The sequence below is a fragment of the Salmo salar genome, chromosome ssa03 (genome assembly GCF_905237065.1).
Source record: "Salmo salar chromosome ssa03, Ssal_v3.1, whole genome shotgun sequence".
In the NCBI taxonomy this organism is placed as follows: Eukaryota; Metazoa; Chordata; class Actinopteri; order Salmoniformes; family Salmonidae; genus Salmo; species Salmo salar.
The window spans coordinates 88,862,062-88,889,112 of NC_059444.1; the positions used below are offsets into that span (position 1 = coordinate 88,862,062).

General features: G+C 46.5%; 1 protein-coding gene across 1 annotated transcript in view; it reads right to left on the bottom strand.

Moving 5' to 3' along the window:
• The window catches only part of LOC106606385 (elongation factor Tu, mitochondrial), a 97,480-nt gene extending 70,785 nt beyond the window's left edge, over positions 1 to 26,695 (bottom strand). Inside the window, exons 1-7 of the mRNA XM_045715714.1 lie at positions 26,585 to 26,695; positions 25,883 to 25,929; positions 25,507 to 25,651; positions 25,125 to 25,291; positions 22,355 to 22,624; positions 20,879 to 21,011; positions 20,119 to 20,223 (exon numbers count right to left, since the gene is read on the bottom strand). Of these exons, the coding sequence (XP_045571670.1) occupies positions 20,119 to 20,223; positions 20,879 to 21,011; positions 22,355 to 22,624; positions 25,125 to 25,291; positions 25,507 to 25,651; positions 25,883 to 25,929; positions 26,585 to 26,621 (904 nt within the window). The 5' untranslated portion in view covers positions 26,622 to 26,695. The remainder of the gene's footprint in view (positions 1 to 20,118; positions 20,224 to 20,878; positions 21,012 to 22,354; positions 22,625 to 25,124; positions 25,292 to 25,506; positions 25,652 to 25,882; positions 25,930 to 26,584) is intronic.
• Positions 26,696 to 27,051: the final 356 nt, after the last annotated feature.

Genomic DNA, 27,051 nt, shown 5'->3' on the forward strand with positions numbered 1-27,051 from the left:
TGTCACTACACTGCACTAGGGATTAGGGCTAGTTCTGTCACTATACTGTACTAGGGGATAGGGCTAGTTCTGTCACTACACTGCACTAGAGGTTAGGGCTAGTTCTGTCACTACACTGCACTAGGGGTTAGGGCTAGTTCTGTCAGTATACTGTACTAGGGGTTAGGACTAGTTCTGTCACTACACTGTACTAGAGGTTAGGGCTAGTTCTGTCACTACACTGTATTAGGGGTTAGGGCTAGTTCTGTCAGTATAGTGTACTAGGGGTTAGGGCTAGTTCTGTCACCACTCTGTACTAGGGGTTAGGGCTAGTTCTGTCAGTATACTGCACTAGGGGTTAGGGCTAGTTCTTTCACTACACTGTACTAGGGGTTAGGGCTAGTTCTGTCACTACACTGCACTAGAGATTAGGGCTAGTTCTTTCACTACACTGTACTAGGGATAGTTCTGTCATCACTCTGTACTAGGGGTTAGGGCTAGTTCTGTCACTACACTGTACTAGGGATAGTTCTGTCACTACACTGTACTAGGGGATAGTTCTATCACCACTCTGTACTAGAGGTTAGGGCTAGTTCTGTCACTACATTGTACTAGGGATAGTTCTGTCACCACTCTGTACTAGGGGTTAGGACTAGTTCTGTCACTACACTGCACTAGGGTTTAGGGCTAGTTCTGTCACTATACTGCACTAGGGGATAGGGCTAGTTCTGTCACTACTCTGTACTAGGGGTTATGGCTAGTTATTTCACTACACTGTACTAGGGATAGTTCTGTCACCACTCTGTACTAGGGGTTAGGGCGAGTTCTGTCACTACACTGTACTAGGGGTTAGGGCTAGTTCTGTCAGTACTCTGTACTAGAGGTTAGGACTAGTTCTGTCACTACACTGTACTAGAGGTTAGGGCTAGTTCTGTCACTACACTGCACTAGAGGTTAGGGCTAGTTCTGTCACTACACTGCACTAGAGGTTAGGGCTAGTTCTGTCACTACACTGCACTAGAGGTTAGGGCTAGTTCTGTCACCACACTGCACTAGGGGTTAGGGGCTAGTTAAGTCAGTATACTGCACTAGGGGTTAGGACTAGTTCTGTCAGTATACTGTACTAGAGGTTAGGGCTAGTTCTGTCACTACACTGTATTAGGGGTTAGGGCTAGTTCTGTCAGTATAGTGTACTAGGGGTTAGGACTAGTTCTGTCACCACTCTGTACTAGAGGTTAGGACTAGTTCTGTCAGTATTCTGTACTAGGGGTTAGGGCTAGTTCTGTCACTATACTGTACTAGGGATAGTTCTGTCACTACACTGTACTAGGGGTTAGGGCTAGTTCTGTCAGTATACTGCACTAGGGGTTAGGGCTAGTTCTGTCACTACACTGCACTAGGGATTAGGGCTAGTTCTTTCACTACACTGTACTAGGGATAGTTCTGTCACCACTCTTTACTAGAGGTTAGGGCTAGTTCTGTCACCACTCTGTACTAGGGGTTAGGGCTAGTTCTGTCACTATACTGTACTAGGGGTTAGGGCTAGTTATTTCACTACACTGTACTAGGGAGTAGTTCTGTCATCACTCTGTACTAGGGGTTAGGGCTAGTTCTGTCACTACACTGTACTAGGGATAGTTCTGTCACTACACTGTACTAGGGATAGTTCTGTCACCACTCTGCACTGGGGTTAGGACTAGTTCTGTCACCACTCTGTACTAGAGGTTAGGACTAGTTCTGTCACCACTCTGTACTAGGGGTTAGGGCTAGTTCTGTCAATACACTGCACTAGGGGTTAGGGCTAGTTCTGTCACTACACTACACTAGGGGTTAGGACTAGTTCTGTCACTATACTGTACTAGGGATAGTTCTGTCACCACTCTGTACTAGGGGGTTAGGGCTAGTTCTGTCACTACACTGCACTAGGGGTTAGGGCTAGTTCTGTCACTACACTGTACTAGGGGTTAGGGCTAGTTCTGTCAGTATACTGTACTAGGGGTTAGGGGCTAGTTCTGTCACCACTCTGTACTAGAGGTTAGGGCTAGTTCTGTCACCACTCTGTACTTGGGGTTAGGGCTAGTTCTGTCACTATACTGTACTAGGGGTTAGGACTAGTTATTTCACTACACTGTACTAGGGATAGTTCTGTCACCACTCTGTACTAGGGGTTAGGGCGAGTTCTGTCACTACACTGTACTAGGGGTTAGGGCTAGTTCTGTCAGTACTCTGTACTAGAGGTTAGGACTAGTTCTGTCACTACACTGTACTAGAGGTTAGGACTAGTTCTGTCACTACACTGTACTAGGGGTTAGGGCTAGTTCTGTCACTACACTGCACTAGAGGTTAGGGCTAGTTCTGTCACTACACTGCACTAGAGGTTAGGGCTAGTTCTGTCACTACACTGCACTAGGGGTTAGGGCTAGTTAAGTCAGTATACTGCACTAGGGGTTAGGACTAGTTCTGTCAGTATACTGTACTAGAGGTTAGGGCTAGTTCTGTCACTACACTGTATTAGGGGTTAGGGCTAGTTCTGTCAGTATAGTGTACTAGGGGTTAGGACTAGTTCTGTCACCACTCTGTACTAGAGGTTAGGACTAGTTCTGTCACCACTCTGTACTAGAGGTTAGGACTAGTTCTGTCACCACTCTGTACTAGGGGTTAGGGCGAGTTCTGTCACTACACTGTACTAGGGGTTAGGGCTAGTTCTGTCAGTACTCTGTACTAGAGGTTAGGACTAGTTCTGTCACTACACTGCACTAGAGGTTAGGGCTAGTTCTGTCACTACACTGCACTAGGGGTTAGGGCTAGTTAAGTCAGTATACAGCACTAGGGGTTAGGACTAGTTCTGTCAGTATACTGTACTAGAGGTTAGGGCTAGTTCTGTCACTACACTGTATTAGGGGTTAGGGCTAGTTCTGTCAGTATAGTGTACTAGGGGTTAGGACTAGTTCTGTCACCACTCTGTACTAGCGGTTAGGACTAGTTCTGTCAGTATTCTGTACTAGGGGTTAGGGCTAGTTCTGTCACTATACTGTACTAGGGATAGTTCTGTCACTACACTGTACTAGGGGTTAGGGCTAGTTCTGTCAGTATACTGCACTAGGGATTAGGGCTAGTTCTTTCACTACACTGTACTAGGGATAGTTCTGTCACCACTCTTTACTAGAGGTTAGGGCTAGTTCTGTCACCACTCTGTACTAGGGGTTAGGGCTAGTTCTGTCACTATACTGTACTAGGGGTTAGGACTAGTTATTTCACTACATTGTACTAGGGATAGTTCTGTCACCACTCTGTACTAGGGGTTAGGGCGAGTTCTGTCACTACACTGTACTAGGGGTTAGGGCTAGTTCTGTCAGTACTCTGTACTAGAGGTTAGGACTAGTTCTGTCACTACACTGTACTAGGGGTTAGGGCTAGTTCTGTCACTACACTGCACTAGAGGTTAGGGCTAGTTCTGTCACTACACTGCACTAGGGGTTAGGGCTAGTTAAGTCAGTATACTGCACTAGGGGTTAGGACTAGTTCTGTCAGTATACTGTACTAGAGGTTAGGGCTAGTTCTGTCACTACACTGTATTAGGGGTTAGGGCTAGTTCTGTCAGTATAGTGTACTAGGGGTTAGGACTAGTTCTGTCACCACTCTGTACTAGAGGTTAGGACTAGTTCTGTCACCACTCTGTACTAGGGGTTAGGGCGAGTTCTGTCACTACACTGTACTAGGGGTTAGGGCTAGTTCTGTCAGTACTCTGTACTAGAGGTTAGGACTAGTTCTGTCACTACACTGTACTAGAGGTTAGGACTAGTTCTGTCACTACACTGTACTAGGGGTTAGGGCTAGTTCTGTCACTACACTGTACTAGGGATAGTTCTGTCACTACACTGTACTAGGGATAGTTCTGTCACCACTCTGCACTAGGGGTTAGGACTAGTTCTGTCACCACTCTGTACTAGAGGTTAGGACTAGTTCTGTCACCACTCTGTACTAGGGGTTAGGGCTAGTTCTGTCAATACACTGCACTAGGGGTTAGGGCTAGTTCTGTCACTACACTGCACTAGGGGTTAGGACTAGTTCTGTCACTATACTGTACTAGGGATAGTTCTGTCACCACTCTGTACTAGGGGTTAGGGCTAGTTCTGTCACTACACTGCACTAGGGGTTAGGGCTAGTTCTGTCACTACACTGTACTAGGGGTTAGGGCTAGTTCTGTCAGTATACTGCACTAGGGGTTAGGGCTAGTTCTGTCACTACACTGCACTAGGGGTTAGGAATCGTTCTTTCACTACACTGTACTAGGGGGTTAGGGCTAGTTCTGTCAGTATACTGCACTAGGGGTTAGGGATAGTTCTGTCACCACTCTGTACTAGAGGTTAGGGCTAGTTCTGTCACCACTCTGTACTTGGGGTTAGGGCTAGTTCTGTCACTACACTGTACTAGGGATAGTTCTGTCACTACACTGTACTAGGGATAGTTCTGTCACCACTCTGTACTAGGGGTTAGGACTAGTTCTGTCACTACACTGCACTAGGGATTAGGGCTAGTTCTGTCACTATACTGCACTAGGGGATAGGGCTAGTTCTGTCACTACACTGCACTAGAGGTTAGGGCTAGTTTTGTCACTACACTGCACTAGGGGTTAGGGCTAGTTCTGTCAGTATACTGTACTAGGGGTTAGGACTAGTTCTGTCACTACACTGTACTAGAGGTTAGGGCTAGTTCTGTCACTACACTGTATTAGGGGTTAGGGCTAGTTCTGTCAGTATAGTGTACTAGGGGTTAGGGCTAGTTCTGTCAGTATAGTGTACTAGGGGTTAGGACTAGTTCTGTCACCACTCTGTACTAGAGGTTAGGACTAGTTCTGTCACCACTCTGTACTAGCGGTTAGGACTAGTTCTGTCAGTATTCTGTACTAGGGGTTAGGGCTAGTTCTGTCACTATACTGTACTAGGGATAGTTCTGTCACTACACTGTACTAGGGGTTAGGGCTAGTTCTGTCAGTATACTGCACTAGGGGTTAGGGCTAGTTCTGTCACTACACTGCACTAGGGATTAGGGCTAGTTCTTTCACTACACTGTACTAGGGATAGTTCTGTCACCACTCTTTACTAGAGGTTAGGGCTAGTTCTGTCACCACTCTGTACTAGGGGTTAGGGCTAGTTCTGTCACTATGCTGTACTAAGGGTTAGGACTAGTTATTTCACTACACTGTACTAGGGATAGTTCTGTCATCACTCTGTACTAGGGGTTAGGGCTAGTTCTGTCACTACACTGTACTAGGGATAGTTCTGTCACTACACTGTACTAGGGATAGTTCTGTCACCACTCTGCACTAGGGGTTAGGGCTAGTTCTGTCACTACACTGCACTAGGGGTTAGGACTAGTTCTTTCACTACACTGTACTAGGGGTTAGGGCTAGTTCTGTCAGTATACTGCACTAGGGGTTAGGGATAGTTCTGTCACCACTCTGTACTAGGGGTTAGGGCTAGTTCTGTCACTATACTGTACTAGGGGTTAGGGCTAGTTATTTCACTACACTGTACTAGGGATAGTTCTGTCACCACTCTGTACTAGTCCTAACCCCTAGTTCTGTCACTACACTGTACTAGGGATAGTCCTGTCATTACTCTGTACTAGGGGTTAGGGCTAGTTCTGTCACTACACTGTACTAGGGATAGTCCTGTCACCACTCTGTACTAGGGGTTAGGGCTAGTTCTGTCACCACACTGTACTAGGGGTTGGGGCTAGTTCTGTCACCACTCTGTTCTAGGGGTTAGGGCTAGTTCTGTCATCACTCTGTTCTAGGGGTTAGGGCTAGTTCTGTCATCACTCTGTTCTAGGGGTTAGGGCTAGTTCTGTCAGTATAGTGTACTAGGGGTTAGGACTAGTTCTGTCACCACTCTGTACTAGAGGTTAGGACTAGTTCTGTCACCACTCTGTACTAGAGGTTAGGACTAGTTCTGTCACCACTCTGTACTAGAGGTTAGGACTAGTTCTGTCACCACTCTGTACTAGCGGTTAGGACTAGTTCTGTCAGTATTCTGTACTAGGGGTTAGGGCTAGTTCTGTCACTATACTGTACTAGGGATAGTTCTGTCACTACACTGTACTAGGGGTTAGGGCTAGTTCTGTCAGTATACTGCACTAGGGGTTAGGGCTAGTTCTGTCACTACACTGCACTAGGGATTAGGGCTAGTTCTTTCACTACACTGTACTAGGGATAGTTCTGTCACCACTCTTTACTAGAGGTTAGGGCTAGTTCTGTCACCACTCTGTACTAGGGGTTAGGGCTAGTTCTGTCACTATGCTGTACTAAGGGTTAGGACTAGTTATTTCACTACACTGTACTAGGGATAGTTCTGTCATCACTCTGTACTAGGGGTTAGGGCTAGTTCTGTCACTACACTGTACTAGGGATAGTTCTGTCACTACACTGTACTAGGGATAGTTCTGTCACCACTCTGCACTAGGGTAGGGCTAGTCCTGTCACTACACTGTACTAGGGGTTAGGGCTAGTTCTTTCACCACACTGTACTAGGGGTTGGGGCTAGTTCTGTCAGTACACTGTACTAGGGGTTAGGGCTAGTTCTGTCACCACTCTGTACTAGGGGTTAGGGCTAGTTCTGTCACTATACTGTACTAGGGGTTAGGGCTAGTTCTGTCACTACACTGTACTAGGGGTTAGGACTAGTTCTGTCCGTACACTGTACTAGAGGTTAGGGCTAGTTCTGTCACCACTCTGTACTAGGGGTTAGGGCTAGTTCTGTCACTACACTGCACTAGGGGTTAGGGCTAGTTCTGTCACTACACTAGAGGTTAGGGCTAGTTCTGTCACTACACTGTACTAGGGGTTAGGGCTAGTTCTGTCACTACACTGTACTAGGGATAGTTCTATCACCACTCTGTACTAGAGGTTAGGGCTAGTTCTGTCACTACACTGTACTAGGGATAGGTCTGTCACCACTCTGTACTAGGGGTTAGGACTAGTTCTGTCACTACACTAGGGGTTAGGACTAGTTCTGTCACCACTCTGTACTAGAGGTTAGGACTAGTTCTGTCACCACTCTGTACTAGGGGTTAGGGCTAGTTCTGTCAATACACTGCACTAGGGGTTAGGGCTAGTTCTGTCAGTATACTGTACTAGAGGTTAGGGCTAGTTCTGTCAATACACTGTATTAGGGGTTAGGGCTAGTTCTGTCAGTATAGTGTACTAGGGGTTAGGACTAGTTCTGTCACCACTCTGTACTAGAGGTTAGGACTAGTTCTGTCACCACTCTGTACTAGAGGTTAGGACTAGTTCTGTCACCACTCTGTACTAGAGGTTAGGACTAGTTCTGTCACCACTCTGTACTAGCGGTTAGGACTAGTTCTGTCAGTATTCTGTACTAGGGGTTAGGGCTAGTTCTGTCACTATACTGTACTAGGGATAGTTCTGTCACTACACTGTACTAGGGGTTAGGGCTAGTTCTGTCAGTATACTGCACTAGGGATTGTTCTGTCACTACTCTGTACTAGAGGTTAGGGCTAGTTCTGTCACCACTCTGTACTAGGGGTTAGGGCTAGTTCTTTCACTACACTGTACTAGGGGTTAGGGCTAGTTCTGTCACTACACTGCACTAGAGATTAGGGCTAGTTCTTTCACTACACTGTACTAGGGATAGTTCTGTCACCACTCTGTACTAGAGGTTAGGGCTAGTTCTGTCACCACTCTGTACTAGGGGTTAGGGCTAGTTCTGTCACTATACTGTACTAGGGGTTAGGGCTAGTTCTGTCACTACACTGTACTAGGGATAGTTCTGTCACTACACTGTACTAGGGATAGTTCTATCACCACTCTGTACTAGAGGTTAGGGCTAGTTCTGTCACCACTCTGTACTAGGGGTTAGGACTAGTTCTGTCACCACTCTGCACTAGGGGTTAGGACTAGTTCTGTCACCACTCTGTACTAGAGGTTAGGACTAGTTCTGTCACCACTCTGTACTAGGGGTTAGGGCTAGTTCTGTCAATACACTGCACTAGGGGTTAGGGCTAGTTCTGTCACTACACTGCACTAGGGGTTAGGACTAGTTCTGTCACTATACTGTACTAGGGATAGTTCTGTCACCACTCTGTACTAGGGGTTAGGGCTAGTTCTGTCACTACACTGCACTAGGGGTTAGGGCTAGTTCTGTCACTACACTGTACTAGGGGTTAGGGCTAGTTCTGTCAGTATACTGCACTAGGGGTTAGGGCTAGTTCTGTCACTACACTGCACTAGGGGTTAGGACTAGTTCTTTCACTACACTGTACTAGGGGTTAGGGCTAGTTCTGTCAGTATACTGCACTAGGGGTTAGGGATAGTTCTGTCACCACTCTGTACTAGAGGTTAGGGCTAGTTCTGTCACCACTCTGTACTTGGGGTTAGGGCTAGTTCTGTCACTATACTGTACTAGGGGTTAGGTCTAGTTATTTCACTACACTGTACTAGGGATAGTTCTGTCACCACTCTGTACTAGTCCTAACCCCTAGTTCTGTCACTACACTGTACTAGGGATAGTTCTGTCATCACTCTGTACTCGGGGTTAGGGCCAGTTCTGTCACTACACTGTACTAGGGATAGTCCTGTCACCACTCTGTACTAGGGGTTAGGGCTAGTTCTGTCACCACACTGTACTAGGGGTTGGGGCTAGTTCTGTCACCACACTGTTCTAGGGGTTAGGGCTAGTTCTGTCATCACTCTGTTCTAGGGGTTAGGACTAGTTCTGTCACCACTCTGTACTAGGGGTTAGGACTAGTTCTGTCACCACTCTGTACTAGAGGTTAGGACTAGTTCTGTCACCACTCTGTACTAGAGGTTAGGACTAGTTCTGTCACCACTCTGTACTAGCGGTTAGGACTAGTTCTGTCGGTATTCTGTACTAGGGGTTAGGGCTAGTTCTGTCACTATACTGTACTAGGGATAGTTCTGTCACTACACTGTACTAGAGGTTAGGGCTAGTTCTGTCACCACTCTGTACTAGGGGTTAGGGCTAGTTCTGTCACTATGCTGTACTAAGGGTTAGGACTAGTTATTTCACTACACTGTACTAGGGATAGTTCTGTCATCACTCTGTACTAGGGGTTAGGGCTAGTTCTGTCACTACACTGTACTAGGGATAGTTCTGTCACTACACTGTACTAGGGATAGTTCTGTCACCACTCTGCACTAGGGGTTAGGGCTAGTTCTGTCACTACACTGCACTAGGGGTTAGGACTAGTTCTGTCACTACACTGCACTAGGGGTTAGGACTAGTTCTTTCACTACACTGTACTAGGGGTTAGGGCTAGTTCTGTCAGTATACTGCACTAGGGGGTTAGGGATAGTTCTGTCACCACTCTGTACTAGGGGTTAGGGCTAGTTCTGTCACTATACTGTACTAGGGGTTAGGGCTAGTTATTTCACTACACTGTACTAGGGATAGTTCTGTCACCACTCTGTACTAGTCCTAACCCCTAGTTCTGTCACTACACTGTACTAGGGATAGTCCTGTCATTACTCTGTACTAGGGGTTAGGGCTAGTTCTGTCACTACACTGTACTAGGGATAGTCCTGTCACCACTCTGTACTAGGGGTTAGGGCTAGTTCTGTCACCACACTGTACTAGGGGTTGGGGCTAGTTCTGTCACCACTCTGTTCTAGGGGTTAGGGCTAGTTCTGTCATCACTCTGTTCTAGGGGTTAGGGCTAGTTCTGTCACTACACTAGAGGTTAGGGCTAGTTCTGTCATCACTCTGTTCTAGGGGTTAGGACTAGTTCTGTCACCACTCTGTACTAGGGGTTAGGACTAGTTCTGTCCGTACACTGTACTAGAGGTTAGGGCTAGTTCTGTCACCACTCTGTACTAGGGGTTAGGGCTAGTTCTGTCACTACACTGCACTAGGGGTTAGGGCTAGTTCTGTCACTACACTAGAGGTTAGGGCTAGTTCTGTCACTACACTGTACTAGGGGTTAGGGCTAGTTCTGTCACTACACTGTACTAGGGATAGTTCTATCACCACTCTGTACTAGAGGTTAGGGCTAGTTCTGTCACTACACTGTACTAGGGATAGGTCTGTCACCACTCTGTACTAGGGGTTAGGACTAGTTCTGTCACTACACTAGGGGTTAGGACTAGTTCTGTCACCACTCTGTACTAGAGGTTAGGACTAGTTCTGTCACCACTCTGTACTAGGGGTTAGGGCTAGTTCTGTCAATACACTGCACTAGGGGTTAGGGCTAGTTCTGTCAGTATACTGTACTAGAGGTTAGGGCTAGTTCTGTCAATACACTGTATTAGGGGTTAGGGCTAGTTCTGTCAGTATAGTGTACTAGGGGTTAGGACTAGTTCTGTCACCACTCTGTACTAGAGGTTAGGACTAGTTCTGTCACCACTCTGTACTAGAGGTTAGGACTAGTTCTGTCACCACTCTGTACTAGAGGTTAGGACTAGTTCTGTCACCACTCTGTACTAGCGGTTAGGACTAGTTCTGTCAGTATTCTGTACTAGGGGTTAGGGCTAGTTCTGTCACTATACTGTACTAGGGATAGTTCTGTCACTACACTGTACTAGGGGTTAGGGCTAGTTCTGTCAGTATACTGCACTAGGGGTTAGGGCTAGTTCTGTCACTACGTGTCTTCACTACACTGTACTAGGGATAGTTCTGTCACCACTCTGTACTAGAGGTTAGGGCTAGTTCTGTCACCACTCTGTACTAGGGGTTAGGGCTAGTTCTGTCACTATACTGTACTAGGGGTTAGGGCTAGTTCTGTCACTACACTGTACTAGGGAATAGGGTTAGGGCTAGTTCTGTCACTACACTGTACTAGGGATAGTTCTGTCACCACACTGTACGGTAGGGATAGTTCTGTCACCACTCTGTACTAGGGGTTAGGGCTAGTTCTGTCACTATACTGTACTAGGGGTTAGGGCTAGTTCTGTCACTACACTGTACTAGGGATAGTTCTGTCACTACACTGTACTAGGGATAGTTCTATCACCACTCTGTACTAGAGGTTAGGGCTAGTTCTGTCACTATACTGTACTAGGGGTTAGGGCTAGTTATTTCACTACACTGTACTAGGGATAGTTCTGTCACCACTCTGTACTAGTCCTAACCCCTAGTTCTGTCACTACACTGTACTAGGGATAGTCCTGTCATTACTCTGTACTAGGGGTTAGGGCTAGTTCTGTCACTACACTGTACTAGGGATAGTCCTGTCACCACTCTGTACTAGGGGTTAGGGCTAGTTCTGTCACCACACTGTACTAGGGGTTGGGGCTAGTTCTGTCACCACTCTGTTCTAGGGGTTAGGGCTAGTTCTGTCATCACTCTGTTCTAGGGGTTAGGGCTAGTTCTGTCATCACTCTGTTCTAGGGGTTAGGACTAGTTCTGTCACCACTCTGTACTAGGGGTTAGGACTAGTTCTGTCCGTACACTGTACTAGAGGTTAGGGCTAGTTCTGTCACCACTCTGTACTAGGGGTTAGGGCTAGTTCTGTCACTACACTGCACTAGGGGTTAGGGCTAGTTCTGTCACTACACTAGAGGTTAGGGCTAGTTCTGTCACTACACTGTACTAGGGGTTAGGGCTAGTTCTGTCACTACACTGTACTAGGGATAGTTCTATCACCACTCTGTACTAGAGGTTAGGGCTAGTTCTGTCACTACACTGTACTAGGGATAGGTCTGTCACCACTCTGTACTAGGGGTTAGGACTAGTTCTGTCACTACACTAGGGGTTAGGACTAGTTCTGTCACCACTCTGTACTAGAGGTTAGGACTAGTTCTGTCACCACTCTGTACTAGGGGTTAGGGCTAGTTCTGTCAATACACTGCACTAGGGGTTAGGGCTAGTTCTGTCAGTATACTGTACTAGAGGTTAGGGCTAGTTCTGTCAATACACTGTATTAGGGGTTAGGGCTAGTTCTGTCAGTATAGTGTACTAGGGGTTAGGACTAGTTCTGTCACCACTCTGTACTAGAGGTTAGGACTAGTTCTGTCACCACTCTGTACTAGAGGTTAGGACTAGTTCTGTCACCACTCTGTACTAGAGGTTAGGACTAGTTCTGTCACCACTCTGTACTAGCGGTTAGGACTAGTTCTGTCAGTATTCTGTACTAGGGGTTAGGGCTAGTTCTGTCACTATACTGTACTAGGGATAGTTCTGTCACTACACTGTACTAGGGGTTAGGGCTAGTTCTGTCAGTATACTGCACTAGGGATTGTTCTGTCACTACTCTGTACTAGAGGTTAGGGCTAGTTCTGTCACCACTCTGTACTAGGGGTTAGGGCTAGTTCTTTCACTACACTGTACTAGGGGTTAGGGCTAGTTCTGTCACTACACTGCACTAGAGATTAGGGCTAGTTCTTTCACTACACTGTACTAGGGATAGTTCTGTCACCACTCTGTACTAGAGGTTAGGGCTAGTTCTGTCACCACTCTGTACTAGGGGTTAGGGCTAGTTCTGTCACTATACTGTACTAGGGGTTAGGGCTAGTTCTGTCACTACACTGTACTAGGGATAGTTCTGTCACTACACTGTACTAGGGATAGTTCTATCACCACTCTGTACTAGAGGTTAGGGCTAGTTCTGTCACCACTCTGTACTAGGGGTTAGGACTAGTTCTGTCACCACTCTGCACTAGGGGTTAGGACTAGTTCTGTCACCACTCTGTACTAGAGGTTAGGACTAGTTCTGTCACCACTCTGTACTAGGGGTTAGGGCTAGTTCTGTCAATACACTGCACTAGGGGTTAGGGCTAGTTCTGTCACTACACTGCACTAGGGGTTAGGACTAGTTCTGTCACTATACTGTACTAGGGATAGTTCTGTCACCACTCTGTACTAGGGGTTAGGGCTAGTTCTGTCACTACACTGCACTAGGGGTTAGGGCTAGTTCTGTCACTACACTGTACTAGGGGTTAGGGCTAGTTCTGTCAGTATACTGCACTAGGGGTTAGGGCTAGTTCTGTCACTACACTGCACTAGGGGTTAGGACTAGTTCTTTCACTACACTGTACTAGGGGTTAGGGCTAGTTCTGTCAGTATACTGCACTAGGGGTTAGGGATAGTTCTGTCACCACTCTGTACTAGAGGTTAGGGCTAGTTCTGTCACCACTCTGTACTTGGGGTTAGGGCTAGTTCTGTCACTATACTGTACTAGGGGTTAGGTCTAGTTATTTCACTACACTGTACTAGGGATAGTTCTGTCACCACTCTGTACTAGTCCTAACCCCTAGTTCTGTCACTACACTGTACTAGGGATAGTTCTGTCATCACTCTGTACTCGGGGTTAGGGCCAGTTCTGTCACTACACTGTACTAGGGATAGTCCTGTCACCACTCTGTACTAGGGGTTAGGGCTAGTTCTGTCACCACACTGTACTAGGGGTTGGGGCTAGTTCTGTCACCACACTGTTCTAGGGGTTAGGGCTAGTTCTGTCATCACTCTGTTCTAGGGGTTAGGACTAGTTCTGTCACCACTCTGTACTAGGGGTTAGGACTAGTTCTGTCACCACTCTGTACTAGAGGTTAGGACTAGTTCTGTCACCACTCTGTACTAGAGGTTAGGACTAGTTCTGTCACCACTCTGTACTAGCGGTTAGGACTAGTTCTGTCAGTATTCTGTACTAGGGGTTAGGGCTAGTTCTGTCACTATACTGTACTAGGGATAGTTCTGTCACTACACTGTACTAGAGGTTAGGGCTAGTTCTGTCACCACTCTGTACTAGGGGTTAGGGCTAGTTCTGTCACTATGCTGTACTAAGGGTTAGGACTAGTTATTTCACTACACTGTACTAGGGATAGTTCTGTCATCACTCTGTACTAGGGGTTAGGGCTAGTTCTGTCACTACACTGTACTAGGGATAGTTCTGTCACTACACTGTACTAGGGATAGTTCTGTCACCACTCTGCACTAGGGGTTAGGGCTAGTTCTGTCACTACACTGCACTAGGGGTTAGGACTAGTTCTGTCACTACACTGCACTAGGGGTTAGGACTAGTTCTTTCACTACACTGTACTAGGGGTTAGGGCTAGTTCTGTCAGTATACTGCACTAGGGGGTTAGGGATAGTTCTGTCACCACTCTGTACTAGGGGTTAGGGCTAGTTCTGTCACTATACTGTACTAGGGGTTAGGGCTAGTTATTTCACTACACTGTACTAGGGATAGTTCTGTCACCACTCTGTACTAGTCCTAACCCCTAGTTCTGTCACTACACTGTACTAGGGATAGTCCTGTCATTACTCTGTACTAGGGGTTAGGGCTAGTTCTGTCACTACACTGTACTAGGGATAGTCCTGTCACCACTCTGTACTAGGGGTTAGGGCTAGTTCTGTCACCACACTGTACTAGGGGTTGGGGCTAGTTCTGTCACCACTCTGTTCTAGGGGTTAGGGCTAGTTCTGTCATCACTCTGTTCTAGGGGTTAGGGCTAGTTCTGTCACTACACTAGAGGTTAGGGCTAGTTCTGTCATCACTCTGTTCTAGGGGTTAGGACTAGTTCTGTCACCACTCTGTACTAGGGGTTAGGACTAGTTCTGTCCGTACACTGTACTAGAGGTTAGGGCTAGTTCTGTCACCACTCTGTACTAGGGGTTAGGGCTAGTTCTGTCACTACACTGCACTAGGGGTTAGGGCTAGTTCTGTCACTACACTAGAGGTTAGGGCTAGTTCTGTCACTACACTGTACTAGGGGTTAGGGCTAGTTCTGTCACTACACTGTACTAGGGATAGTTCTATCACCACTCTGTACTAGAGGTTAGGGCTAGTTCTGTCACTACACTGTACTAGGGATAGGTCTGTCACCACTCTGTACTAGGGGTTAGGACTAGTTCTGTCACTACACTAGGGGTTAGGACTAGTTCTGTCACCACTCTGTACTAGAGGTTAGGACTAGTTCTGTCACCACTCTGTACTAGGGGTTAGGGCTAGTTCTGTCAATACACTGCACTAGGGGTTAGGGCTAGTTCTGTCAGTATACTGTACTAGAGGTTAGGGCTAGTTCTGTCAATACACTGTATTAGGGGTTAGGGCTAGTTCTGTCAGTATAGTGTACTAGGGGTTAGGACTAGTTCTGTCACCACTCTGTACTAGAGGTTAGGACTAGTTCTGTCACCACTCTGTACTAGAGGTTAGGACTAGTTCTGTCACCACTCTGTACTAGAGGTTAGGACTAGTTCTGTCACCACTCTGTACTAGCGGTTAGGACTAGTTCTGTCAGTATTCTGTACTAGGGGTTAGGGCTAGTTCTGTCACTATACTGTACTAGGGATAGTTCTGTCACTACACTGTACTAGGGGTTAGGGCTAGTTCTGTCAGTATACTGCACTAGGGATAGTTCTGTCACTACTCTGTACTAGAGGTTAGGGCTAGTTCTGTCACCACTCTGTACTAGGAGTTAGGGCTAGTTCTTTCACTACACTGTACTAGGGGTTAGGGCTAGTTCTGTCACTACACTGCACTAGAGATTAGGGCTAGTTCTTTCACTACACTGTACTAGGGATAGTTCTGTCACCACTCTGTACTAGAGGTTAGGGCTAGTTCTGTCACCACTCTGTACTAGGGGTTAGGGCTAGTTCTGTCACTATACTGTACTAGGGGTTAGGGCTAGTTCTGTCACTACACTGTACTAGGGATAGTTCTGTCACTACACTGTACTAGGGATAGTTCTATCACCACTCTGTACTAGAGGTTAGGGCTAGTTCTGTCACTACACTGTACTAGGGATAGTTCTGTCACCACTCTGTACTAGGGGTTAGGACTAGTTCTGTCACCACTCTGCACTAGGGGTTAGGACTAGTTCTGTCACCACTCTGTACTAGAGGTTAGGACTAGTTCTGTCACCACTCTGTACTAGGGGTTAGGGCTAGTTCTGTCAATACACTGCACTAGGGGTTAGGGCTAGTTCTGTCACTACACTGCACTAGGGGTTAGGACTAGTTCTGTCACTATACTGTACTAGGGATAGTTCTGTCACCACTCTGTACTAGGGGTTAGGGCTAGTTCTGTCACTACACTGCACTAGGGGTTAGGGCTAGTTCTGTCACTACACTGTACTAGGGGTTAGGGCTAGTTCTGTCAGTATACTGCACTAGGGGTTAGGGCTAGTTCTGTCACTACACTGCACTAGGGGTTAGGACTAGTTCTTTCACTACACTGTACTAGGGGTTAGGGCTAGTTCTGTCAGTATACTGCACTAGGGGTTAGGGATAGTTCTGTCACCACTCTGTACTAGAGGTTAGGGCTAGTTCTGTCACCACTCTGTACTTGGGGTTAGGGCTAGTTCTGTCACTATACTGTACTAGGGGTTAGGTCTAGTTATTTCACTACACTGTACTAGGGATAGTTCTGTCACCACTCTGTACTAGTCCTAACCCCTAGTTCTGTCACTACACTGTACTAGGGATAGTTCTGTCATCACTCTGTACTCGGGGTTAGGGCCAGTTCTGTCACTACACTGTACTAGGGATAGTCCTGTCACCACTCTGTACTAGGGGTTAGGGCTAGTTCTGTCACCACACTGTACTAGGGGTTGGGGCTAGTTCTGTCACCACACTGTTCTAGGGGTTAGGGCTAGTTCTGTCATCACTCTGTTCTAGGGGTTAGGACTAGTTCTGTCACCACTCTGTACTAGGGGTTAGGACTAGTTCTGTCACCACTCTGTACTAGAGGTTAGGACTAGTTCTGTCACCACTCTGTACTAGAGGTTAGGACTAGTTCTGTCACCACTCTGTACTAGCGGTTAGGACTAGTTCTGTCAGTATTCTGTACTAGGGGTTAGGGCTAGTTCTGTCACTATACTGTACTAGGGATAGTTCTGTCACTACACTGTACTAGAGGTTAGGGCTAGTTCTGTCACCACTCTGTACTAGGGGTTAGGGCTAGTTCTGTCACTATGCTGTACTAAGGGTTAGGACTAGTTATTTCACTACACTGTACTAGGGATAGTTCTGTCATCACTCTGTACTAGGGGTTAGGGCTAGTTCTGTCACTACACTGTACTAGGGATAGTTCTGTCACTACACTGTACTAGGGATAGTTCTGTCACCACTCTGCACTAGGGGTTAGGGCTAGTTCTGTCACTACACTGCACTAGGGGTTAGGACTAGTTCTGTCACTACACTGCACTAGGGGTTAGGACTAGTTCTTTCACTACACTGTACTAGGGGTTAGGGCTAGTTCTGTCAGTATACTGCACTAGGGGTTAGGGATAGTTCTGTCACCACTCTGTACTAGGGGTTAGGGCTAGTTCTGTCACTATACTGTACTAGGGGTTAGGGCTAGTTATTTCACTACACTGTACTAGGGATAGTTCTGTCACCACTCTGTACTAGTCCTAACCCCTAGTTCTGTCACTACACTGTACTAGGGATAGTCCTGTCATTACTCTGTACTAGGGGTTAGGGCTAGTTCTGTCACTACACTGTACTAGGGATAGTCCTGTCACCACTCTGTACTAGGGGTTAGGGCTAGTTCTGTCACCACACTGTACTAGGGGTTGGGGCTAGTTCTGTCACCACTCTGTTCTAGGGGTTAGGGCTAGTTCTGTCATCACTCTGTTCTAGGGGTTAGGGCTAGTTCTGTCACTACACTAGAGGTTAGGGCTAGTTCTGTCATCACTCTGTTCTAGGGGTTAGGACTAGTTCTGTCACCACTCTGTACTAGGGGTTAGGACTAGTTCTGTCTGTACACTGTACTAGAGGTTAGGGCTAGTTCTGTCACCACTCTGTACTAGGGGTTAGGGCTAGTTCTGTCACTACACTGCACTAGGGGTTAGGGCTAGTTCTGTCACTACACTAGAGGTTAGGGCTAGTTCTGTCACTACACTGTACTAGGGGTTAGGGCTAGTTCTGTCACTACACTGTACTAGGGATAGGTCTGTCACCACTCTGTACTAGGGGTTAGGACTAGTTCTGTCACTACACTAGGGGTTAGGACTAGTTCTGTCACCACTCTGTACTAGAGGTTAGGACTAGTTCTGTCACCACTCTGTACTAGGGGTTAGGGCTAGTTCTGTCAATACACTGCACTAGGGGTTAGGGCTAGTTCTGTCAGTATACTGTACTAGAGGTTAGGGCTAGTTCTGTCAATACACTGTATTAGGGGTTAGGGCTAGTTCTGTCAGTATAGTGTACTAGGGGTTAGGACTAGTTCTGTCACCACTCTGTACTAGAGGTTAGGACTAGTTCTGTCACCACTCTGTACTAGAGGTTAGGACTAGTTCTGTCACCACTCTGTACTAGAGGTTAGGACTAGTTCTGTCACCACTCTGTACTAGCGGTTAGGACTAGTTCTGTCAGTATTCTGTACTAGGGGTTAGGGCTAGTTCTGTCACCACTCTGTACTAGGGGTTAGGACTAGTTCTGTCCGTACACTGTACTAGAGGTTAGGGCTAGTTCTGTCACCACTCTGTACTAGGGGTTAGGACTAGTTCTGTCACCACTCTGTACTAGGGGTTAAGGCTAGTTCTGTCACCACTCTGTACTAGGGGTTAAGGCTAGTTCTGTCAGTACACTGCACTAGGGGTTAGGGCTAGTTCTGTCACTACACTGCACTAGAGGTTAGGGCTAGTTCTGTCACTACACTGTACTAGGGGTTAGGGCTAGTTCTGTCACTACACTGTACTAGGGATAGTTCTATCACCACTCTGTACTAGAGGTTAGGGCTAGTTCTGTCACTACACTGTACTAGGGATAGTTCTGTCACCACTCTGTACTAGGGGTTAGGGCTAGTTCTGTCACTACACTAGGGGTTAGGACTAGTTCTGTCACCACTCTGTACTAGAGGTTAGGACTAGTTCTGTCACCACTCTGTACTAGGGGTTAGGGCTAGTTCTGTCAATACACTGCACTAGGGGTTAGGACTAGTTCTGTCACTATACTGTACTAGGGATAGTTCTGTCACCACTCTGTACTAGGGGTTAGGGCTAGTTCTGTCACTACACTGTACTAGGGGTTAGGGCTAGTTCTGTCACCACTCTGTACTAGAGGTTAGGGCTAGTTCTGTCACCACTCTGTACTAGGGGTTAGGGCTAGTTCTGTCACTATACTGTACTCGGGGTTAGGGCTAGTTATTTCACTACACTGTACTAGGGATAGTTCTGTCACCACTCTGTACTAGGGGTTAGGGCTAGTTCTGTCACCACTCTGTACTAGGGGTTAGGGCCAGTTCTGTCACTACACTGTACTAGGGATAGTCCTGTCACCACTCTGTACTTGGGGTTAGGGCTAGTTCTGTCACCACACTGTACTAGGGGTTGGGGCTAGTTCTGTCACCACTCTGTTCTAGGGGTTAGGGCTAGTTCTGTCATCACTCTGTTCTAGGGGTTAGGGCTAGTTCTGTCATCACTCTGTACTAGGGGTTAGGACTAGTTCTGTCACCACTCTGTACTAGGGGTTAGGACTAGTTCTGTCCGTACACTGTACTAGAGGTTAGGGCTAGTTCTGTCACCACTCTGTACTAGGGGTTAGGACTAGTTCTGTCAGTACACTTACTAGGGGTTAAGGCTAGTTCTGTCAGTACACTGTACTAGGGGTTAAGGCTAGTTCTGTCAGTACACTGTACTAGGGGTTAGGGCTAGTTCTGTCAGTACTCTGTACTAGGGGTTAGGGCTAGTTCTGTCAGTACTCTGTACTAGGGGTTAGGGCTAGTTCTGTCAGTACTCTGTACTAGGGGTTAGGGCTAGTTCTGTCAGTACTCTGTACTAGGGGTTAGGGCTAGTTCTGTCACTACACTGCACTATGGGTTAGGACTAGTTCTGTCAGTACTCTGTACTAGAGGTTAGGGCTAGTTCTGTCACTACACTGTACTAGAGGTTAGGGCTAGTTCTGTCACTACACTGCACTATGGGTTAGGACTAGTTCTGTCAGTACTCTGTACTAGAGGTTAGGGCTAGTTCTGTCAGTACTCTGTACTAGAGGTTAGGGCTAGTTCTGTCACTACACGGACAATGAACAGCATTAAAGTGTTAAACTGTACATACAGGAATAATTCTAGTAATATGAACAGTTTTACAGCATCTGTTACCGGTGTGCTACAGCTCTACAATTAGAACAATGAAAGCTCCATTATTGACAAAAAATATAATTGTTTGAAATGAATTGAAAATCAACCTTTCTATAGTGGTGTGGCTCCCCATTCACTTACCAGTGACCACAGACTTGAAGGCACGGTTGTGCCCCACAAACTCACAGTCGTCGCCCTTCTTAATGACGCCCCTCTCCAAAGTGCCAGTCACCACCGTACCCCTGCCTGAAAGAGGGATGAATACACGTTTAATACATCGGTTTTATTCTCAGAGGGAGACGTGGTTAGACAACAGCAGACAGATCAGAGACATGAGTACTGACGGGACAAGTACATCAATCAAATAAACGGTGAAACAGAAAGGTACAAAGGAAACTGATACAAGTGCTTCCAAACAGTTACTGTTACTAAGTCACAACGACAGGGAGAGGAGAACGGAATGTTATAGATTCACTGATCATTCCTACACAGATGTACAGGAAACAGGCACGTTGTTCCCATCACAAAACACATGTTGCACAGACATAACGGAATCATTTCAAAGACGTTTTATCAAGATAGCTCAGTGGCTACGGAAACCGTTGTCAAACACTGGGATGAGCCTAGGAAGAGGGCAGGCTCTGTATGCACGGGACAGTGGCATCCTATAGCAGTGTTTTAACATCTATTGTCATGTTTTCATTAGGAAACGCCTTCTGAAGTGCACAGTGCAAGAGCTTGAATTTATGCACTACTTCTGAATGATTTTTTAAAAGGTTAAATGGTTAACAATGAGTCAGGTCGATGACATAGTGAGGAGAGGAAACCACCTTGTGACAACAACTTTTTAACTAAATGACAAATCTGAGTTTCTTTACAATTTGAGCTAGTTCTCAGTCACCTGGGATCGAGTAGACTCCCTCGATAGGCAGCAGGAAGGGCTTCTCCAGCTCTCTCTTGGGCAGAGGGACGTATTCATCCACTATCTCTAGGAGCTTCAGCACTGCGTTCACCCCCAGGTCAGGCTGTTTGTTCTGGGGAGGTTAGACGAGATGAGACAACAGGTAAGGTTTCACCTAAAAGCTAGCCTCGTAATTACCAGACTGATTACTGCTGCACTGTCTGGAAGGGATGCCGTTTGGGCCGAGAGGTGTTGCACAAAACAAATTCAAAAGTGATTGGATCACCTTCAACCAATCAGAAGAGAGGCCACAGTGCTGCATTTTTCAGAAGTAACAAGCACTTGCCATCTTTCAACAGAAAGGCATATCGAACAGAAGGACATATCGGCAAAACGAGCCAAAAAAGGCAGATAAATATATAAACATCAACGTGAGGTTAACATAAATACAGTAGCCCAACATCAGCCAGGGGTATATCTAATGAATTCACACCTAATGTCTTTGCCAAACGGTAGAGATGAGGGTACTGCATCAGATTCAATACAGACGGTCTTGATACAGTAACCTCAGCCTTCAGTTCTCTCATTTAGATGAGATGCTTTCACACAGAATGGAGCAGCTCTGATAGGGAGCAGAGTTTATTTAGCAGAGTTCAGACTGTCATGTAAAGCTTTATATTTAGCCATCACCTTGGAAGTATTTAATTTTACTTTACATTTATTTAACTAGGCAAGTCAGTTAAGAACAAATTCTTATTATCAATGACGGCCTAGGAACAGTGGGTTAACTGCCTTGTTCTGGGGCAGAACGACAGATTTGTACCTTGTCAGCTCTACTGCCTGTCAGCGACGGCGCTACGCGTTTCATCATGAACTAAACCACTCCCATAGTTCATAAGAGGGCGCTGATTGGTCTGAAGCAACGGTGATAGAAAGGCGGGGTTCATGCCGTCGCAGCCCTACCAGACTGATACCCCTACCAGACTCCTGCCAGACTGAAACCCCTGCCAGACTGAAACCCCTGCCAGACTGAAACCCCTGCCAGACTGAAACCCCTGCCAGACTGAAACCCCTGCCAGACTGAAACCCCTGCCAGACTGATACCAGACTGAAACCCCTGCCAGACTGAAACCCCTGCCAGACTGAAACCCCTGCCAGACTGAAACCCCTGCCAGACTGAAACCCCTGCCAGACTGAAACCCCTGCAGTGTTTAATGTAAGCTCGCGGGGTGAGGCGGATTTGTGAGGCTACCTAAAAGGAGCACATTGAAATAAGTCAGTTGACTTTGTGTTTTTAAACCTCAATTATGTTGCATGTATGTATTATTGTATTAACATGGCTGAAGCAACTGTATGTATATTTAAAACGGTCAAATAAAATAAAATGGATCAACCTTGCTAGCGAGCTGATAGCCTATCTGAAGTCGTGAGGTTATTCTGTCACCGCCACAACCCTACCTTGTACCATGCACTCACCTCCAGGGCACAGAGGGCCGAGCCGATGACGACGGGCGTGTTCTCACCGTCGTAGCCAAACTCTGTGAGCAGCTCTCTGATCTCCAGCTCAACCAGCTCCAGCATCTCCTTGTCCTCCACCGCATCCGCCTTGTTCACAAACACCACCACGTGCTCCACGCCAATCTGCCGGGCCAGCAGGAGGTGCTCCCTGGTCTGGGGCATCTGTCCGTCTGTCGCCGCCACCACCAGGATGCAGCCGTCCAGCTGAGCCGTGCCTGTGATCATGTTCTACAGGAGAAAGGTCAACATGTCACCTTGTATGACAATCATACTGTCATTCTCCATTTCTTTACCTTTCATACTGAACACTGAGGAAGAGCCTGCTGGTGAGCATCTCTCTGTACTGTTTATACCTGGTGTATCCCATGACTAATCAACGTGGATTTGATCCCTTGCTCCTAACCTCCATTACAATTCTGGTCCCGAAATCACAAAGCGTCTCAGTAGGAGTGGAGATCTAGGATCAGTTTTGCCTTTTAAATGACAGACCTGCCAACCACTTCAGCACGACTTCAGCACCCCCGGCCTCGCAGATACATTTAAAAAAAAACATTTGTCATTTAGCAGACGCTCTTATCCAGAGCGACTTACAGGAGCAATTAGGGTTAGTGCCTTGCTCAAGGGCCCAGACAGATTTTTCACCTAGTCTGCTCTGGGATTTGAACCAGCGGCCTTTCGGTTACTGGCCCAACACTCTGTGACACCCACACTGCTGAAATCATAGGCAGATGCACCTTTTGATGCCTAATAATGATGTTGGCAGAAGACTGCCTCAGCAGGAATGGTATGCTATAGAATGTTATGGGTACTCGGTCATTGGCTGCTCTTCAGTAGTGAACTAGAAATACATTTAAATGTGCAATCAGGGCTCTTCCTGATGTAGGCCTAAGGTTGGGTAGAGGGGAGGTCCAGAGCGGTATAGTCAACTTCCCCCTCAGGAAGTTGGAGCATTTTTTAAACCTGTAACTGCCATTTCCTGAAACCTAGTCTTAAATTATATCAAAACAATGTAGCCAAAACAGAAGTCTTGTTTGAGCCTATATTGAAGTGGTCTCAATTACGCTTTCAAATGTTTCTAGGTTAAATTTAGGGGTAACGATTATTCTAATTAATAGGTGGATAGTCTGGTGAAAATGTAAACTGTCTTAATTTTGTTTGGGGAGAATATTCAGAATAATCCAATTACTGGATGCACAGTAGTAGTTCCAGCAGACTGCAGTAGTAGTTCCAGCAGACTGCCGTAGTAGTTCCAGCAGACTGCCGTAGTAGTTCCAGCAGACTGCCGTAGTAGTTCCAGCAGACTGCCGTAGTAGTTCCAGCAGACTGCCGTAGTAGTTCCAGCAGACTGCCGTAGTAGTTCCAGCTGACTGCAGTAGTTCCAGCTGACTGCAGTAGTTCCAGCTGACTGCAGTAGTTCCAGCTGACTGTAGTAGTTCCAGATCTCCATCACTTACCTCATCTATCCAGTGAGGTCTGACTACCAGGCTGCCATTCATTCAACATGCCTTGTTGTCATTGCTGACCTGACTATTATCACATCATTAGCAGCCTACTGTTGACCTCCAGCTATATGAACAGGACAGATCAACAACTGATTCATTAACATGGGACTACTAATCTTTAACAGTGAAAGACTATTAGTGGAACAGCTCTCACTGCCATGTCTGTTTCCATCCACGAAGCGACGCGCACTGGACTACCGCTGCACCGCACGTCAATGCGCTCGCGCCTACTACGGTGGCGGAGATCAAAGCATCTGTTGCTAACTACCTCCGTCGTAATGACGCCTTCGCTAAGGAGCCAACTGCCAGATAATAGTGGTTATGTGCTTGACTAACACATCCATTACCCTCCCCGTATTCCTCACACATCAGTGGTATCTACAGACCACGTGGAGAGCTGCCATTCAGCTGGAGGGAGCAAATAATACTAAAGCAGAGAGCGAGGGATTTTCTCTCCTCGCCCAGGACCTCTGATTGGCTCAGCTCCAACATCAGATGGTTGAGTCAAAAACCATCATGTGTTCTGTATATTTTAGGGTCGTTTTTTTAACCGGAGTACTTTGATCTCAAATTGCGTGCATGGTATGCAAAATGCATGCAGGTTGGCAGGTCTGAAATTATAGTGAACAAGAGGGAGGAACTGATCCTAGATCAGCACTCCTACTGAGACTTTGTGATAACGGGCCTCAGGGTTATGGATAAGCAATATGCTGAACATCCCTGTGCCGTATAGCCATCCAATCCTGTCAGATCTTCTCAAACCCACAGAGGGCTTTACCTGACGACTCAAACTGAATTCTTCCACTGCTCTATGTTCGCTACATATTTCAGTCTGAGACTACCATCATTGAAGTGGTTTGTGGTGACGTCAAAATGATGGGTGTTGTACAAAACAAAAGTCACCAGTGATTGGATCGTCTCTTACCAATCAGAGTATCAAAGCAAATGACGAATTTTCAAAACACCGCTTTACCCACGTGTGTTCTGGCTCTGGCCCAACCCATCAGTTTCTGGGACCAATCAGAATAGTTACAATGTGTTTGTGTTCTAGAAATCGTCAGGTAGGTACGCAGATCCAGACTCATTGAGACAAAAACTCTTGTCCGTGGACGTAGCGTGGCATTGGCCGAAGCAAGGAGATTATTGGGTAGCCAGGCAACAGAGAGGTATGGGTTTGGGGTCGGATTTTATAATGGGAATAACGTGTGTTCAGGTGCTTGTGTTACCTTGACGTAGTCAGCATGGCCAGGGCAGTCTGTGTGTGCATAGTGTCTGTTGGCTGTGGTGTACTCCACATGGGATGCATTGATGGTGATGCCCCTGGCCTTCTCCTCAGGGGCATTGTCAATGTCCTCATACTTCTTATAGCGGGCGCCTCCAGCCTCAGCCAGCACTGGGAACCACAAAGGCTCAATTAGAAACATACAATAGCATCATATATAGAGAACACACAGCATCTGACAGAACATTGTTATTTTGCTGGCAGATGCTTTGATTGGTCAACAGTCCACAGTAACTCAGAGGGTTTCAAGCACGCTTGTTATCTGTTTAGTTTGAATTCAATAATACAGATGTAAAATTAGAAAAATAAAAGGTGACATCAGTTACCTTTGGTGATGGCAGCCGTTAGAGTTGTCTTGCCATGGTCAACATGGCCGATCGTGCCAATGTTCACATGGGGCTTGTCTCTGGCGTATGTTTTCTTGGCCTTGGCCTCTGCTGCAAAGTTCCGCCGAGTAAATGGCACTGCACACTGGGAGAGAAAAAGGATGAAGAAGAGTGTTTGATGGACAGCAGGGCCAGAAGACATATGGGCAGGTGATCAGTCAAAAAAAGGCAATTGTGAAGCCAGTTTTTGCCACCCAATGCATTACTAAAACCAGCAAACATTACTACCCCCTAGGACTGCGATTTTATATCCCTGATTGGTTAGCCATAGGATGTGTGAATGACTGCATACTCAAAACACTGTCTAGGTACTCACCAGTTTATAGGAGCTGTGCAGGAGCCCCGGTGAGGAAAGCTGAAGGGCTAGAACAGAACGATAACATGTATTTAGTAATCAGGTGGACTCCGACACCGTCGACTGTGTCAAGATAAGTCGCTAGCTAAATATCACAAGGTGTACATACATGGCTTAGGGCCATCTAGCTTCGTCCTGCAATATAAGGGATTATGTTGAGACATTGGGTTTATTATATAAAACTCATAACACCAATGTCACAACAAAACCCCTTAGCTATGTTGCGGGACGAAGCTAGGCCATGCATAATGTGTAAAGGCTAGTTATCTGTTATAACCCGGGCTACTTCAATACACAACTCTTCCCTGTATGTTATTCCTTCAAAATGCAAATGTTTCTGACGCTAGCTACATCGTTAGCAAAGTAATTTCGTTTATAGATGTATCTGACACGATTATGATAGGCCTAACGTCTTCACAACGCAAGAGATAGCTAGTTTAACTAATATTATTTAACGTGACCTTGCTCTGGCTGCGGAACGAGCCGAGCCGCTAGCCTGCGACAACATCCTTGCTCACTAGTGTTAATTCAAACCCCACATACGTTTCGTCGCGACTAAAAGGCAAAACATTATAATGGTAAATAAAGATTATTAATAATTGAACGCAGTAAATTACAATTTTGGGCGTGTGGTTGTGAATGCGTTGTATAACTTTAACTAACCAGAGAAACATGCACGAAGCCCAACGAGCGCCGCCATCTTGGACTGACAAGCGGATGAAAGTGACGTCAATACATGGTGACCGTTTCTTCTTCTTCTTCGTATGTGGGTTATATGGCGGACTACAACCCAAAAAGGTGTTTTGCCGTCACCAACTGGATGCGTTGAAACCAAAACAAGGTAAAAAGAAAATCCATACGTGGTAGGGAAACGAACTTAATCAACCCCAATAAAAATAGTACATTGACAAAACAAAACTCCCACTTCTTCCTTCTTTCAATTCTCCATATCTCCTTTCTAAGGCTCTAGGGCCTGAGAGGGTGGTACGGCTTGTGACAATATTCCATGTAACTCCTTCGATAAGAAATCTTTCAGCCCCAGAAACCACTCCGCCGCATCCACAATGATTTATATCTTCCTGGACCTTCTCTCCACCTTGGCAGTGCCATTAATTACCATAGCTAAAAAG